Source organism: Amia ocellicauda, chromosome 18, assembly GCF_036373705.1.
Source record: "Amia ocellicauda isolate fAmiCal2 chromosome 18, fAmiCal2.hap1, whole genome shotgun sequence".
Taxonomy (NCBI): domain Eukaryota; kingdom Metazoa; phylum Chordata; class Actinopteri; order Amiiformes; family Amiidae; genus Amia; species Amia ocellicauda.
The window spans coordinates 16,075,066-16,091,627 of NC_089867.1; the positions used below are offsets into that span (position 1 = coordinate 16,075,066).

Below are 16,562 nucleotides of genomic sequence, written 5' to 3' on the forward strand. Positions count from 1 at the left end.
TTCATTTTAGTCACTAAAGATGTATTATTTGCGGTAGGTTTCTTGTAATAATAGAAGTAGAAGTAACAACAAAACATTATTATTATTAGTAGTAGTAGTATTATTATTATTATTATTATTATTAATAAAATAATAATAATAATAATAATAATAATAATAATAATAATAATAATAATAATAATACTAAGTTATCAAAAACCCCAAAAGCACAAAACATTCACTCCAGTTACTTTGCTTAGACTTCATACTATTTACCAGTGGATATTGTCTTTTATGACTTTTATAGTGCCACTAAAATATGCATGACCTCTCTTATCTTTTATATAGTGCAATACAATTACTAAATACTACAATCTTTTTTTAAAGTAAATTGCATTAAAGATAAGATGTTATTCCTATTGAAAATATAATATGTATATTTGAGTGAATGAACGTATATTTGCTTGTCAGTGTAAGGTAATGCATTAGGTTCATGCCATAGTCTGCAGTTTGTAACACAACTCTGCACTATTTAACTTATTAATTAATTACATTTAATTAAGAATGCTGTAATATTATCCGAGAGTTACCATGGACACAAGCATTAGTTACATGAATAAATAAACATACATGACATGCTGTTTGACAAGTTACTGTGTTGATTTTCATTTGGACCACTATGGTACTTTTTCAACCACAACTCCACAGTCCCATTGACGGGGAAGGACTATTTTGGGTCGGTTACAGAAGACTAGGCATGTTTTTTTGGGAGTGATGCCTGCTAGGAAAGGACCAGATTGGACTAGATTGATATTGTAAATAAGGCTAAAGCTGAGGCGAGTTCCAGTGAAAAACAGAGCCAGGGCCTCTCTTGCCATGTGTGCAGTGTTTAGTCCAAGAAAGATCAGCTTTGGGGAAGAATGGTAACAAGTAACCGCCACGGCGAGACTGATACTGACAGTGCCGAGTCAGGGCAGGAGAGTCCAGCTTTGGAGCTGTGCCCTGCCAGACTGCAGCTGTAGCTGTGGGGGAGACTGGCAGTGTGATAGGGAGAGAGAGTCAGGAGGACTGGGTTTTATTATTTAGTAGTGGTCTCAACCAATAAGAATTGTGTTAAGATAGACCAATAAAGGCAATATGTGGTGTAGTGCTAGGAGACGGGCAAATTGTCTGACCTAGGCCACACTACACCCTCTAAAGGATCCCAGTGAGGCTAGTGACCCCGCTACTGCGTATACAGGGTTGCACTCAAGTATCACTCAAGTTAATCACATCAAAATACATTACAGAGGACAGTGTGTGTTACAAAAACAGAAAGATGATAACTAGGTTGGGATGAACTGCTGAGGAGACAACATGTTAATTAGGATATATATAAACGTGCATAAAACCGCAGTTTCATCAGTCGGACTCTTAGCAGGCTTGACCAGTCACTGTTCCAGCTCATCTTGCTTTTACAGGCATGCAGTTCATGGTGTTCTGTTTCTATGAGGCCACATTCAATTTCTCTTAATGGTTAGCAAATTGGATTAACTTCACAGCTGGTCCTTCTACTGTCCTCTTAGTCAGTAATACCGAAAACAATATTTAATATATTCATACACCTTTATCTCTATAAGAAATAAAAACAGTAATTTAATAACGTTTTTTTTTTTAAACAGAATACATTTTATTAATTAATAATATAAAAATACAAAACAAAAACATATACAGTGGTGAATGCCTCAAAAATACTGAAAATTACAACTGTTGGTTAAGTTATTATTATTAATTTGTAGCAAAAACTATGTGAGGAATCTTTTATCAACCAGGGACTTGGCAGCCATATTTTTCTGTCCACTTGCATTACGAATGAACTGAAATACCTGTCAAAAATGGAAAAAAACAACAATGACCTTTCATGTAAATCGTGTTACTCCAACAAAACACTGTGTGTAAAGGCATTCACTGATACTATGCAATAACAATACTTTTCTTAATATTGGTTACAACACATTTTTGACTGAATCCCCCATGAGGGCAGACAACACCATTCAAGGCTTCCTTTCCCATCCCCCTGTAACCCAACAAATATTGCACTACACCCTTCTGTGTGACCATCGCAATCTCACAGGCCTTCAGCAAATACGTCTTCTGACTTTTTAATGAGATCTTAGCAGTTTTCCACAATGTACACAGCACTCACTTCACCCTCATCCTTGCTCTGTTTACCACATATATGTAATATACGCTAACAGCTTTTACCAGATACATAGCATCCTACTGTACACCACATCACTCCCAATCTACATTTCCTCATTGTTCTGCATGACTTCTCAAGGCCTTGAAACCAGTTGATTCTGGACCATTTATTTTGAGGATGAAGCTGATTATATTGTCGTTTACTTACTACAATCTACAGACTACTTACTACAGACTACAATCTCTCTTCCAGTTGTACATACTTACCGTTTGTTGCACAAAAGTCAGGATAGCTGCTAAGACAAGATCTTGAGTTCCCAGATCCACAACACAGAAGAATAGTGTGTCGAAAATAAGAAGACTGGCTTCATTACCATAGAAAAGAACATCACTGAATGAATGGGAATCGTCTGTGGGAAACAAATTAAATACATGAAGATTCAGATTTGTTTTTATTATAAGATAAATAATACAATATATTTACATTACACAAGAAAAAATACACATGTACCATTATAAAATATGCTTTTATCGAGCGGCTCCATGAGTTCCATTCCAATAACTCGTTCAAGCAGCAGCTTGTCCTTAACTATGTAGTCCATGTCGGGATGTGCCTGTGGGAATGTAATTAAACACAAACGCTGAGTCCCAACACACATTTAAACACAAACACTGACTGGAGGTGAGCAGACACAAGATTCAGACAGATCCACAGTAACGTATAGTGCTGCATAACCAAGACTCACATTCAATTTAAAACATTTTTCTAAAACCAAAACCAATTGGGTATTTATATTTACTTTTCTCAGTCTAATACAAAATATTGTACTTCCTCTACACTGACATTGCATTTAGGTATATTTCATGTTTTAATGACTGTAAAGAAATTCATATTTACATGGTCGATGGTGGAGGTGAGGAATCTGTTCATTGTGTGATAGGTCTTGGCGCTCTGCTCGAAAGAATCGGCAGTTGAATCTAAAAGTCGAGACGGACCATTTCTCTGCAAAAAATCCCAAAGGAAATCACTATTTCCGCGTCAACCACACAACATGAAACAAACAAAAAATGAGCCAATAAAATGAAACACAAAAAAGTGAAAACCAAAAAAAGAAGAAATTAAGCAGTTTATGCCAACCCTTGTCAATGGTTCCAAGATCCTGTCATACTGCTGTCTGAGTTTGGATGAAATGGCGATCTGAAAGGTCTGAACGTCAGTGTTTGGAAGCAGACCTCTCTGACCACACAGGTTTTCCTAAACAAAAGGCAAAAAGAGACAACTATGGCTGGATGACTGTAATGTTAACATACATTCAAACTGACATATAAGCAAATTATTAATTGGTTTGTATAAAAAAAGTCTCTTGAAATTCATTGTACCGCTTCTCTTTTGAAATTGGCGTTAATCTCCTCCATGTTGGTGTCTGCGTGGCCATGGACCGAACGCCCGTGGATGTAATACCCAAAACATCGGTTCGACATCAGCAGCACAGAAATCTAAAGTGTAAAATGAATAATTAAATAAATGCATCTTTCTGCTCCCATAAAATACGTGTCACAGCTCTATGATAAATATCACTTTTATACTCACATTACTCATAGAGCAAAGGTCAACAAACTGCTTTATTTTGTCTTTTACATATCTTTCATAAAATACTGTGAAGAACATCATCTGAAAAAGAAACGATTGTAAAGTTAATCTACATTCAGGGACAAAGCACATTTACTTAAACCGAGAACAATAATAATTGGATTTTTAAACGGGTTATAAGTAACCATTAATCAATTTACACGTCACTTCTGATTACCCAGCAGTATGAGAAAGATTGTTGGGATGACGATTTGCTAAATTAAAGACAATATAGGTATTGTACATTATCTATTCTTAAATAGAGAGTTTGATAAATAATACTATGTAAAAAAATGTACCTGTGCAAATCCAATCACGAGCCACGTGGCAGTGGTTACACCAAATCTCAGAATTAGGCTCCAGGGGGCAGTGTAACTCCCAGGATCTCTGCTGAGACGAGACGAAGGATCTCTCAATGCCAGGTTTGAGAAGCCAACAACCTGAAGAGAATCATTTGGAAATATTTGGAATATAAAAATGACTGTTCCAAAGGGTTACAAACTATGGAACTCTCTCACAAGATATAATTGCAAGTTACCTCAAGAAAGAAAAGGACTGCGATGACCTGAAACGCAGGATTGATTTTCCGTATTGTCTGGATCTCATTCCACTCATTGGCCACAAAGTATGTCCTCCAGATGCTCACAGGAGAAGCGATCCTTTTAGTGGCGCCTCCACCTTCAAACATCATGGGTTACTTTTAATATACTGCAGATGTAACTCAATATGATTTAATTATGATGAAACAAATATATTAAATACATATATTTATTCAATCCAAACATTACAGAGGAAATCATTATGAACATAACATTGTGTCCCTTGAGTCCAGATGTTCCATTATGAGGTAAAGGTGAACGGCTTCATTCATTCTCAGATTAATTTCGTACATCAAAGTCATTATGAGATCGTCAACGAACACTTCTTACCAGTTACTCATCCTCCTGCACATCCAGACAATCTGCCATTTAAACATACTGCATAATGAAACATCTTACGACTGGAATGGTACAAATTGTAAAAACAAACAATCAAATAAAAGCAAAACACATATTCTGGTGGTGAACTAAAATGCACTACCTTCTACAGACTTAAACTCCTTTCCCTTAGGCCTCTCCCAGTCAATGAAGAAGATGTCAATAGATATCTGGTTTATTAGTTTGTGCAGAAACTGGACTGCCTGAAAGAAAACAAAAAGTAAATACAGACAAATAAAATTCATACATTTAAAGATGCACATGGTTTCTTTTTTCAACCTGGTTAAGGATAATGCTGAACAATGCTGGGTGATATCCTTGAATGCCACTTAAAGTACAAAGCAATTAACTTTTAATTAATAAATACCACAGTTTGTATTATTTTAATTACCTTCAGTCCGAATGCACAGCCAACATAAGTAACAAACCGCTCTTCCTGTTCTGGCAAAGGCAACAGAACTGACACAAACTGCTGACCCTGAAAACACCAATAGACAAAACAAGTTTCACACACTGAACTATGAATGAAAAAAATAAGGAAGGCAGAAAACAGAATATGAATTAAAGGAAACTTGCCTCAACAGTCTGGACAGTATGCCCATAACAGAAGGAATAAAATAAAAACATAAAGTTAGAAAAAAACTAATTATATTTAAATAAATACATACATCCCTCTGAGATTCTATCACTTTTATTGCTGCCAGTTACAATTGGACATTTTACATTCAAAATACAAGGTCATGGGAAGATGGAATAAATATATGCCCATTAATCTATACATTTTCTTTGCTTTGAGTGTGAAGGATTTTCTTGACTAGACGAAGCCATTTTTCTTTGTTTTGTTGTTATTATATTTATGCACATTTACGCTTTAACTATAAGGGTTTCAAATAAGTGTTGTTCTGTTTTCTTTGTTATTGTCTACTGTTCAATCGGCCTGTTCTCTCCCAATGCATTATTATGAGGGGGATTAGATTGGGATACCAACACTGCTACTTTACTTCTAGCATATTGCACTTACCTTAAAGAAAATGAGCCAATAGAGTCCAGTTCCAAATGTAACGGCAAAGAAAACATTTCCTAAGTCCCCAGCATAAAAGAGCAGAAACTTTAGAATGGTCTAGAAAGAAAGACAGAAGAAAAACTAAATACTAAAATACTATCATCCTATATTTATTATTTCAAAATGGCTCTTCAGTTTAAATATTGCCTCTTCTCAAATAATGCTTTCTTTTCCCAAATCTCTAATTACTTACACTTTTCAATGTGCTTATTATTATATTTTCTGAGCTTGTTTGTTATGCTTTTGCAAGTATTATTTTCTATTTTTTCCCTCATAGGAATTACACTTTTTAAAAGATTTTATAAAAAGCATTAAGATAATACTCTGTCACACAAACAATGTACTGTACACACCTCTAAGTCAATTAAAGGTGATGCTACTCTTCGTTTCCAGCTTGCAGTTTTCAGGAGGGAATACAAAACAGATAAGCCTCCAAGGACTCCTAAGGCAATCTGAAAGATATGGGTCTTAAAATGAACAGCTGCCTGACAGCTGGGCACAGGGAGATATTGTATACATTGCAGACGAGATATGTCAGTGGATACAAAGTGTAAGCTCCCATAGCAGTTTGTTCAACTCGGTACACTTTGATTGCTTTTTGAATATTTGATAAGGATGCTTTTATTAAACTTTATTTAAAACTTTGGCAAAATAACTGATTTGTAGACAGGTGATCATGCACGCACAGGACACTGTCAGACCATTATTCTCATAATAATAATATGATTATGTGGTGGAGTACTGTTACATAGTATGAAGTGGTTAATATGTAGTGTAATATTTTACACAATATGCACAAACATTTCAATTCTTGTAACAATTGTAACAGGAAAAATAAATGTATGTATGTATGGTACCTAGAGAATTACACAGTTGTACAGTTGAATATACACAGTCCCTTTAAAGAACAGGGTTAGCAATGTGAGGAGGAGTTCTGTGCTGTATCCAAACATTTTGCCCCAGCGGGCTAATTTAGCTTTTCTGTTTTTTTATTTCTTCAGATATGTTAAAAGACAGCCAAAGATCAGAAAAGCAAAGTATTGCAGTTAATTTTCCTCAACATGACCTGGTACAGCAGAGTGCAATCTCTGTCCATAGATGTGTTGTTCTAGGGAGGTTTAGTTTTCCTCGCCTCTGTACCTGAGTTATGTTGACTTTCATGGCTACAGTGACTATCTTTGTTTTGTCTTAAATTTGAGAAAGCACTTTGTGGCAACTCATTGTAAAGGGTGGTATACCAAAAAAGAATAATTGATTGATCTGTAGGATCTGACGGGGTCAATTATGGTTTAAGAGAAAGTACAGAGTCAGCGCAAAACCAGATTTTAACCCCCTACCAAATCCCTAATCCAAACCTAAACATTATCCTTAACCTAGGCACAATGCCAACATGAAACAAATACCTCATTTCCCAAATCTAGCAGAGCTCCTCCACATCAAATAATTGTTATTTGACTATACTCAGTACATCAATACTCACATCAGTTTGGACCTGAGCTTCACTTGTATCCATTTCATACTCCAATGCAAAGAATACCTGTAATATATACAAAAAAAAACTACTATAACTGGATGAACAACTGGTACCCCTAATTATATTACCATTGTAAATCTCAATGAAAAGACAAAGTGACACTAATAAGACAAGAGTAACCAGATAACACTTAAGCACACATGGAGCACTTATCCTTCACAGCACAGATAACTTACCGGAACAGTCTGTGTGTCAACATCTGTGATGAGAACATCTGTATAAGAGACAGTGAGCAGCGGTGGATAGATTTCTCCTTTCCGAGTGTTGCGTACCAGCTTGAAACTGTAAGTGTAGGCCAACAGTTAGCATTTTCTTAACATTATTATTTGTATTATTGTACATATTTCTTCTTATCTGTTTTCCAAATGTATTCATGGTGATAGAGACATCAACTTGCAATTCGCAAAGATAATCCACATCAAACTTTTACCATTTGCTAACAAAAGCAAATCTCACCCTATTCTTATACTTGTTGCAACACGTATGACTTTGGGTTGATCTGTTAATGCAGTTTCGCGGCCACTCAAGGTATCCACCAGAAAAATCCGACGTGTCAGATACCAGTTATTCAAATTATCTCCTGTTTATAAACAAAAAACATGTTACAGGTACACAAGTTATATTTTAACCTTGAAATAAAGATTGCAGTTGACCTAAATGTATTAATATGGATATGACCTTGGTTTACGAATTGTCCATTAAACTGTAGGTTCCGGTTCAGAACAGGCACAGCCCAGAGCCTTTTCTCTTCATTTGCATCACTGAAGTCCATGTAGAGGTCATAGAAGAAGGGCTCTGGAAAAGCTGCTAAAAGCTTTGAGACTGGCAGGAAGCACTGCGGGCAAAAATAAAAATATACTATATATACACACTTGGAGAAACAGTTCATTCTTCCAAGAGAGGTATAAATTCAGAGGCGTTACTTTTATTTTCATGGGATTTCCTGCAATAATTTAACCGTTAGGCCTCAAAAGCAGCTTTAGACCAATCATTTTTTAGCCTTGAAATAATGGTTAGCAATAAACAAGGGAAGCATGTTTACATGGTTTGATGTATAAAGTCACAGGATTTGTTTTCCTGTTCCCAAGACAAATTTCAGGACAGAATCTTCTAACACTGCGTCGTATGTTAAGGCACACAAGAGATGCAGGATTTTTAAATACTTATTCAAATTATTATGAATTTCAAGTCTGTGTCCTAAAGCAAAGTATTATCTTAAACCATTAAGTAATTAACCAGAGCAAATATGGAACTGATCAAAGTCAGACAGCAAATCAGTAATATTGCCTGGTCAGATCATTGGGGGCTCGCTTTTACATGCTAATAATAACAAGAGAAAACAAGAGAAAAGAGCTCACACTCTGATGATATGTAGTTCCAAATGTGTAAGCAGCATTGAGTCTGGCTGAGGTATCAGGACAGAGCTGGAAGAAGCAAAAAAATATGTATTAGATTGAAGTATAATTGCTTTGGTAGACTCAATTATAATGCTAAAAAATCCATCATTACAGAAATTGATGTTCATTTCTAAGTAGAATATACCAAAAACAATCCTAACGTGGTAGAATTCACAGGTACAAGAGCACAGACAAATATTCATTTGCCAGACACGTTTTTCCAACATTGAACCATTAAACTTCTAATGTAAGTTTAAGTTTACCATCGCCTTTTTAGAAGATGAAAACAACAAATTGTACAAAATCCTTTTTTTCCTCTTACTTATTTATGTTGTTTTTTTCTCATTAAGAAAATGTAGTTTGGTGGTAAATGTATTTTGAGTATTGTGCTTTATCTTTACTGTTAAAACAACATTTCCACACTTTACCTGCAATGTACCTCCAGCAATATTCTCCCATTTTAAGAAATCACCTCTTGCATTGTAAACAGCTGCAACCAATTGGATCTTTCTGTTCTGTAAGGAATTAAATTAAAAAACAATGATTTTTCTGACTACACAAATCATCACATCACGTGATGCCTTCTTATTAGGTACTTTGTATTGCACTGAACTGTATTGTGGCCCCGCAACTTATTTGTTATCGTTGCCTATACAGTGCATTGCATTATCTACTGGTTTATGGATACTGATTTTTATACTCCATCTTGCTGTTTATTATACCCCTTCATTTGGTATCAATCCTTCAGATGAGAAGCAAAACCAATGCTGTGCATCAAAACATTATTTGGAAATGGGAATACAATACTATACAGCATGATATACACTCACCTAAAGGATTATTAGGAACACCATACTAATACTGTGTTTGACCCCCTTTCGCCTTCAGAACTGCCTTAATTCTACGTGGCATTGATTCAACAAGGTGCTGAAAGCATTCTTTAGAAATGTTGGCCCATATTGATAGGATAGCATCTTGCAGTTGATGGAGATTTGTGGGATGCACATCCAGGGCACGAAGCTCCCGTTCCACCACATCCCAAAGATGCTCTATTGGGTTGAGATCTGGTGACTGTGGGGGCCAGTTTAGTACAGTGAACTCATTGTCATGTTCAAGAAACCAATTTGAAATGATTCGACCTTTGTGACATGGTGCATTATCCTGCTGGAAGTAGCCATCAGAGGATGGGTACATGGTGGTCATAAAGGGATGGACATGGTCAGAAACAATGCTCAGGTAGGCCGTGGCATTTAAAAGATGCCCAATTGGCACTAAGGGGCCTAAAGTGTGCCAAGAAAACATCCCCCACACAATTACATCACCACCACCAGCCTGCACAGTGGTAACAAGGCATGATGGATCCATGTTCTCATTCTGTTTACGCCAAATTCTGACTCTACCATCTGAATGTCTCAACAGAAATCGAGACTCATCAGACCAGGCAACATTTTTCCAGTCTTCAACTGTCCAATTTTGGTGAGCTTGTGCAAATTGTAGCCTCTTTTTCCTATTTGTAGTGGAGATGAGTGGTACCCGGTGGGGTCTTCTGCTGTTGTAGCCCATCCGCCTCAAGGCTGTACGTGTTGTGGCTTCACAAATGCTTTGCTACATACCTCGGTTGTAACGAGTGGTTATTTCAGTCAAAGTTGCTCTTCTATCAGCTTGAATCAGTCGGCCCATTCTCCTCTGACCTCTAGCATCAACAAGGCATTTTCGCCCACAGGACTGCCGCATACTGGATGTTTTTCCCTTTTCACACCATTCTTTGTAAACCCTAGAAATGGTTGTGCGTGAAAATCCCAGTAACTGAGCAGATTGTGAAATACTCAGAGCGGCCCGTCTGGCACCAACAACCATGCCACGCTCAAAATTGCTTAAATCACCTTTCTTTCCCATTCAGACATTCAGTTTGGAGTTCAGGAGATTGTCTTGACCAGGACCACACCCCTAAATGCATTGAAGCAACTGCCATGTGATTGGTTGGTTAGATAATTGCATTAATGAGAAATTGAATAGGTGTTCCTAATAATCCTTTAGGTGAGTGTATATTGCTATGGATTCACACAACTGAATAATAAACAATGGGCCGGATAAAATCAAAACTTTGACCCACCCGCTAATAGCAAACTAAAAACCTGTACATCATAGCGGTTACATTTCTGATTAGGAGAAAGTGGCATCTTACTAAAAATGAAGCTGCAACTGAGTACAGTTGTGTAGTTTTCTAATAGCAGGTGGGTCAAAGGTTTAATCCCAGCCAATATGTTCCATTAAATTAAAAAAAAGTGCCAAAATGTATTTCTAAATACATTTCTGAAATGCTAAATTATTCATCAGCTATAATCAGAAGAAATAATATGCATGGTATTGAGAATGAGAAATAAAAACTGCTGAAGAAAAACAGCTGCTTTCACTCCGGTGTTCACCAGATGTCTGGTCTCCGGGTCCTTTACCTGGGCTGCACCCCTGAAACTAAAGCTTGCTGGGAAAGGCTCTGCATAAAGGACCCGGGAGGCTAAACCTGGCTGGTCACCATAATACAGCCATGGGAGGTTCATCCTCCTGAAACAAGTGACAAAAATATACATTTAGAGTTGAATTTGCACAGGAGAAACCTAGCATACTTTTGGCTTCTGTTTCACAATCTGCTTGATCTATTCTCTCTTCAGATGTTTCCAATCAAAAAGGACAGGAGGGAAACAGGACAGTTTTAGTCCCAAGATTTATTTTAAACCAAATGCTTCCTCAGCGGACTGCTATAACTGCATCTTCAGCCCGGGATTCTGAAACCGTGGCCTATGATATTAGCATACAGAAGCCATTCTCTCCAGTCCCAATGCTGTCCTAATCAATACACAATTTTGATCACATTTTATACAGTAATAAGCCATGCACTCTTGTAAAAAAAAATATCTTTATCTTCAAAATTAAAAAAAGATATGGTTCACCAGTAGGATATTGTCTGCACAGATCCCAAAGCCGCAGTGGTTCTGAAGACGGTGCCGAAGAGCCCACAGGCATCATTACTGACACTGCTGATGGCATTCATGTTCATCACACACATGTTCCCAAGGGCTTGACAGGCAGTGAGGTTGTAAAACATCTGCAACATCAGCACAATATGTGTTAAGTCTAATTTGTTAAATAAAATATACCCAATATTTTGTGCGGATAAAAACACAAACTAGTATTAGACAATCAACTTCCTACTGAAATAGACTGAAATAGATTAGAAATAACCAGTTTTAGCATTTATGAAAATATAAGTATTCCCCAGTGCGCAGGTGCTTATCAAATCCTGTTTGAGTCATTTGCTAGTGGAAGATTTATTTTCATTTTTTAAATTTAATTTTCCTTTATGTAATTTATGCAGTTAAAACATAACCATTCATTTAATATTTGTTTTGTAAATCCACTTTTTTCTCACTTTTTTTTATTTTTGTAAGAATCACATTGTCCGGGTGAAGTGAGATTCTTATAAGCAGGGCGCGTTGTATTATGTGGTTATACACCAAGTGTGAAAACATAATTATCAATTGGAGGGGGAGGTGGGATGCAGATGTTTCTTTTTAGTTTGTACCTCAAAAAAGACTTACCAAGCATGCAGCTGCTGAAGACTGCAGATGTTCAGTAAACCATAAAGACTGGACTAGGATAGCCTGCATGGTTCAAAAGAAAATCTTAAATATATCTAATGTCTAAAATATCTATCAAATGCTCCATTTACACAGAAGATGTAATACCAGCATTTCTGTCTGTATGAATTGCTTTTAATGCTACTACTGCTAGAACTCCTACATGAAGAGTTATCTGTGCTGTGCTGTTATGATCGATGTGGCTCCACTGAAATATATGTAGGATTGTTTTATCATTATTAATTTTGATAATTTTACTATTTTTAATAATAAGTGGACTGATCCTACAGTTTCTGAATGGCGGAAGCTACTAGCAAATAAGTTTGCTGCTGGATGGCACAATATGAGAAGCTGTGGTTTATGGCAGAATAATGCAATTGCCGTCACAGTGGATTTGAGTAAATAAAAAAATGTGTAACACTGACACTAATAACAAAACCCGGCTCAGAATGACTTGGTGTTGGAAGTCGCAGATATTAACCAGCAGTAAACAGTTAATTTATCTCAAAGATGAATTACTGCTAGATCACTGCTTCCATTGACCATTTCGATGTATAATTCTAAAAATCAGATGGCGCCCCTGTTCGTTTGTTTTGTAAAAGAGGAGTTGCAGGGAAAACATGACTTGTTCACTCCTCTTAGAGACCACCATCCAGAAAGCAACTGGTGAAAATGTGAAAATGGATTTAAGTTGTATTTGTTGATATGATCATTCTTGCTTATGACCATGACCATCTTTTTGCATGTTCCTTAAATTGTCTTTGTCAATATTTTAATAGTAATAATCCATAGATTCTGACTATCATTCACTTACACATATGAAAGTGATAAACAATACATGCTAATTAGTGTAAGATAAGTTTATTTGACTTTATAGGAAGTTGTTTTAAAATTATCTATAGCCCACATAATTAAGCACACATAGCAAAATAAAGTTTCATATTATAATACTATTGTATTATTGTGGTATTTGAAAGTAATTCTAGAATAGGAAAATTAGTGTTTACTTACCAGTTGTGCAAAATTGATGTTAGAAGCCACTGGTGTTGGTAGATTACTTGAAGAAAAGCACAAACCTCCAGACTAGAAGAGAAAGGATTTCATTTTGATGTAGATATCAAGCAATCTGAGATTGTAGCAGATCCTTACTTCAAAAATAACAACATGCAGTGTTAGTCCATTAAACAAATTGGTTTTGCAGGATTTGTACAAAGCATAATAACATAACATGTCAAAAATATAATTTTGCCGAATGAGAAAAATTAGAAAATCATGAATGAATAAAGAAAATGCAGATAATACAAAAATGTAAGACTTTTGAAATGAAGGCACTACCAACTCATCTCCAGTCCCGAAGGCTCTGTGCTGCTCTGCCTGGTTTCATTCCTGATGCTGGAGGTGTGCACAGTTCAACACTGAGGCATGATTTGTAACCCATTTCTAAAGAATGATTAATTCAAGCCTTGCAATGATGAAATCTATTTCCCCCCACACAGTTTCAGATCATATATAACAACATCCAGAGAGACTACAATACAATCTGTTTGACCCTATCTTATTAGCAATTTTAACTAAACCCAGAGTGGCAGTTCTATATCCCAGCAGAGACAATAATCTGCAAGAGGAAAGGATTTGTCATTAATATGTCAACTGCTGTAATAACAATTAGTAGTGCCTTGGCATTAACATCTTACAATAATAATATGTATTAATAATAATCATAATAAGAGTACCTGTGAAATAGTGGTTACCAATACCAGTAATTTTTCAAGTGCTGAGGACTCAGATCTGTCCTATAGAAACAGAGGGACTTACAGCTAAATTAGTTGGACTGCATGCACAGGAAAGAGATGTATCGATAAACGATTGCTGGCATCTGACACACCTTAAAGAAAACAAAAGAACAGAAAATCATTATTGAAATTGAATACGTACAGAGATGACATTATAGAATGTGATGCAAATCAGATATTACATAATAAGGAAGATCCAGATGACAGATTATCATTTTGCAACTAAAGGGACATTCAAAGCCAGTTACCTGCCTCCAGAAACATCTGGGACTGTAAAAGACGGATTTTCACCAATGCAACTCTCACATCTCCCTTCCTCCAGTAAACTTCCATCAATGCCCCTTTCAACTGAGGTCACAAAAACATACATTTTCAAACTGGAGCTACATTAGATTGTTAACTAAAATAAAAAACATCAATTTTATACATAAACACAGAAAATGTAAATGTATTTTCAGTCATAACAGTGAGAACATTGCAATGTAGCCCACATATTGAAAATCTCTTTTTCAGATTTTGAAATTTGCATTAGGTTTACCAACTACATAGAATTCTTGGTTTAGTCTTAGAAATTGAAACCATATCCATACAAAATGTATTATATCATATGTCATACCAAGTATACTTCCTGTAGGACAGTGGCATGTTCCATCCTCATTTAAATCTCCAGGGCATCTGATACAGTCAAAACCATCTTTAGTGACCCCCTTTAAAACAGAGAGCACCATCTGAATTTAGTCGGAAGAAGTAACAGGACTCTATGTCTGTGAGAGGATTCTTTTTTTTTCTTTTTTCCTTTTCTTTTTGGTTATACCTATATTTATCCCTATTACTTTTTGATATACTTAAAATAAATAATTGTAGTCCACACTGTAGTTAAGTCTTCACACTGTTCATTTGACTGCAATGTTACAAAAAGCAATGGAGGGGCATTCAGAGGATGTACACAATGTACTGCAAACTCTAGATTTTATTCTAGCAGACACATTCACATTTACATTTAAAAACTCTGAAGCATTTGAATTTCTCTTTGTATCCGAATATTCCAAAATATTGTGATATTCCATAAGTATTTGTATTATTGCTGTAATTAAATACTGTTCATTAATTTGCAAAGTTTATATTCATCTGTGTGTAGCCCATCTTCTTCAAATTGAGATCAACACACTCACATGGTTCATGATCTTCAAAAAAACTGTACAAATGCATTATAATGTAATCAATCACCTATTAACTGTTGAACTAAAGAGTATCTGAAATGCATTTGGTATTAAGTCACACTTTCATTTAGTTTTGATCGTGTAAATATTTACACCATCTGGTATCAGTGTTCAGCAAATTTGGAAATGATTCATAAATAAATACAGGTTTATTGTCAATGTTTCTTGTGTGAAGGTTGCATGTATGCCTGATTGGCTAATTGACTTTTCCTACCACAGGTTTTCATAGGTCACAGAAAACACTGTCAATGTGTTTGTCTAATCTTGGACATTGGCACAGTGGGGGAATTGTTTGTTTAATGAAAATCTAAGACACATTTAATCACTCTTGCATGAGTCCAACACACACATCCTACATACCTATAGGAAAAACACATACCTGTTTGGTGTCAGATGGACATATCTCACAGGACAGAGGTCCTCCATTATTAGAGACAGCTCTGAACCCAGTCTGACACACGCACGACGTTCCTGCAAAACAGCACTTACTGTCCTTTACTCTTTTTTCTTTCAGAGGTAGGATAACAGGAATGTGTTACATTATGGAATAAGGATGTGATTTTGTTTATATATGACAGCAATATAATTTCACGTACAAAAGTCATAAATCAAACTACTGCTACAGTGTAACACTCACCAGCAATACTAGTGATTTGGTTCAGCCCACATTTCGCACAAGACAGCCTTGAAATATCAAAGAACTGATCGCTACCACACCCTGACGGTTGCTGAAAGGGGATGGAAAATGGTTGGCAATGGTAAACATCTGAATTGAACAAGACGAATAAAAGAGATGTATAAGTGCAGAGCTGTGGCGTTCCCGTCGCCATGGCTTGGTGCTGATGCTCTTCCGGGCTCCCACAATTCCCCAGTTTGGGATCAGGGCTCTGCAGGGCTGGGGCTGGAGATGCTCCCATTCATCTGAACGGATTCAGTTTCTGGAGTATGTCACCCCCTTCCTCCACCACCACCCAGCACTCATATATATGTTATGAAGTAATGTGATTGTCTTAAAAATATACCATAGCAGCAACACACGTTCACCCCGACTTAAGACGCATACTAGCGCTTCTACTGCGACAAAGACACTTCAGTTTGAGGCGCTATCCAGTTCCGTCGTTTTACAGTGAATTTTGACCCCTGTGCTATTCCG

At 36.3% G+C, this 16,562-nt stretch overlaps 1 protein-coding gene across 3 annotated transcripts; it reads right to left on the reverse strand.

Moving 5' to 3' along the window:
- Positions 1 to 1,623: 1,623 nt before the first annotated feature.
- On the reverse strand, positions 1,624 to 16,537 carry tmem67 (transmembrane protein 67). 3 transcript variants are annotated; one of them, XM_066691428.1, is made up of 29 exons: positions 16,432 to 16,537; positions 16,047 to 16,137; positions 15,789 to 15,880; positions 14,806 to 14,896; positions 14,438 to 14,537; positions 14,212 to 14,281; positions 13,408 to 13,479; positions 12,358 to 12,420; positions 11,710 to 11,864; positions 11,215 to 11,323; positions 9,190 to 9,276; positions 8,723 to 8,788; positions 8,043 to 8,199; positions 7,821 to 7,944; positions 7,541 to 7,646; positions 7,311 to 7,367; positions 6,184 to 6,282; positions 5,789 to 5,887; positions 5,159 to 5,245; positions 4,871 to 4,970; positions 4,329 to 4,468; positions 4,090 to 4,230; positions 3,752 to 3,832; positions 3,541 to 3,657; positions 3,299 to 3,415; positions 3,059 to 3,163; positions 2,672 to 2,774; positions 2,428 to 2,570; positions 1,624 to 1,844 (listed from the first exon to the last, which is right to left on the reverse strand). In XM_066691428.1, the coding sequence occupies exons 1-29, from the start codon at positions 16,432 to 16,434 to the stop codon at positions 1,764 to 1,766; spliced, it is 2,856 nt and encodes a 951-aa protein (XP_066547525.1). In that variant the 5' UTR covers positions 16,435 to 16,537; the 3' UTR covers positions 1,624 to 1,763. The 3 variants fall into 3 exon arrangements, with proteins under 3 accessions (XP_066547525.1, XP_066547523.1, XP_066547524.1); XM_066691426.1 differs by lacking the exon at positions 16,432 to 16,537 and having other exon boundaries at positions 16,047 to 16,394; XM_066691427.1 differs by lacking the exons at positions 6,184 to 6,282; positions 16,432 to 16,537 and having other exon boundaries at positions 16,047 to 16,394.
- Between the last annotated feature and the right edge of the window lie 25 nt (positions 16,538 to 16,562).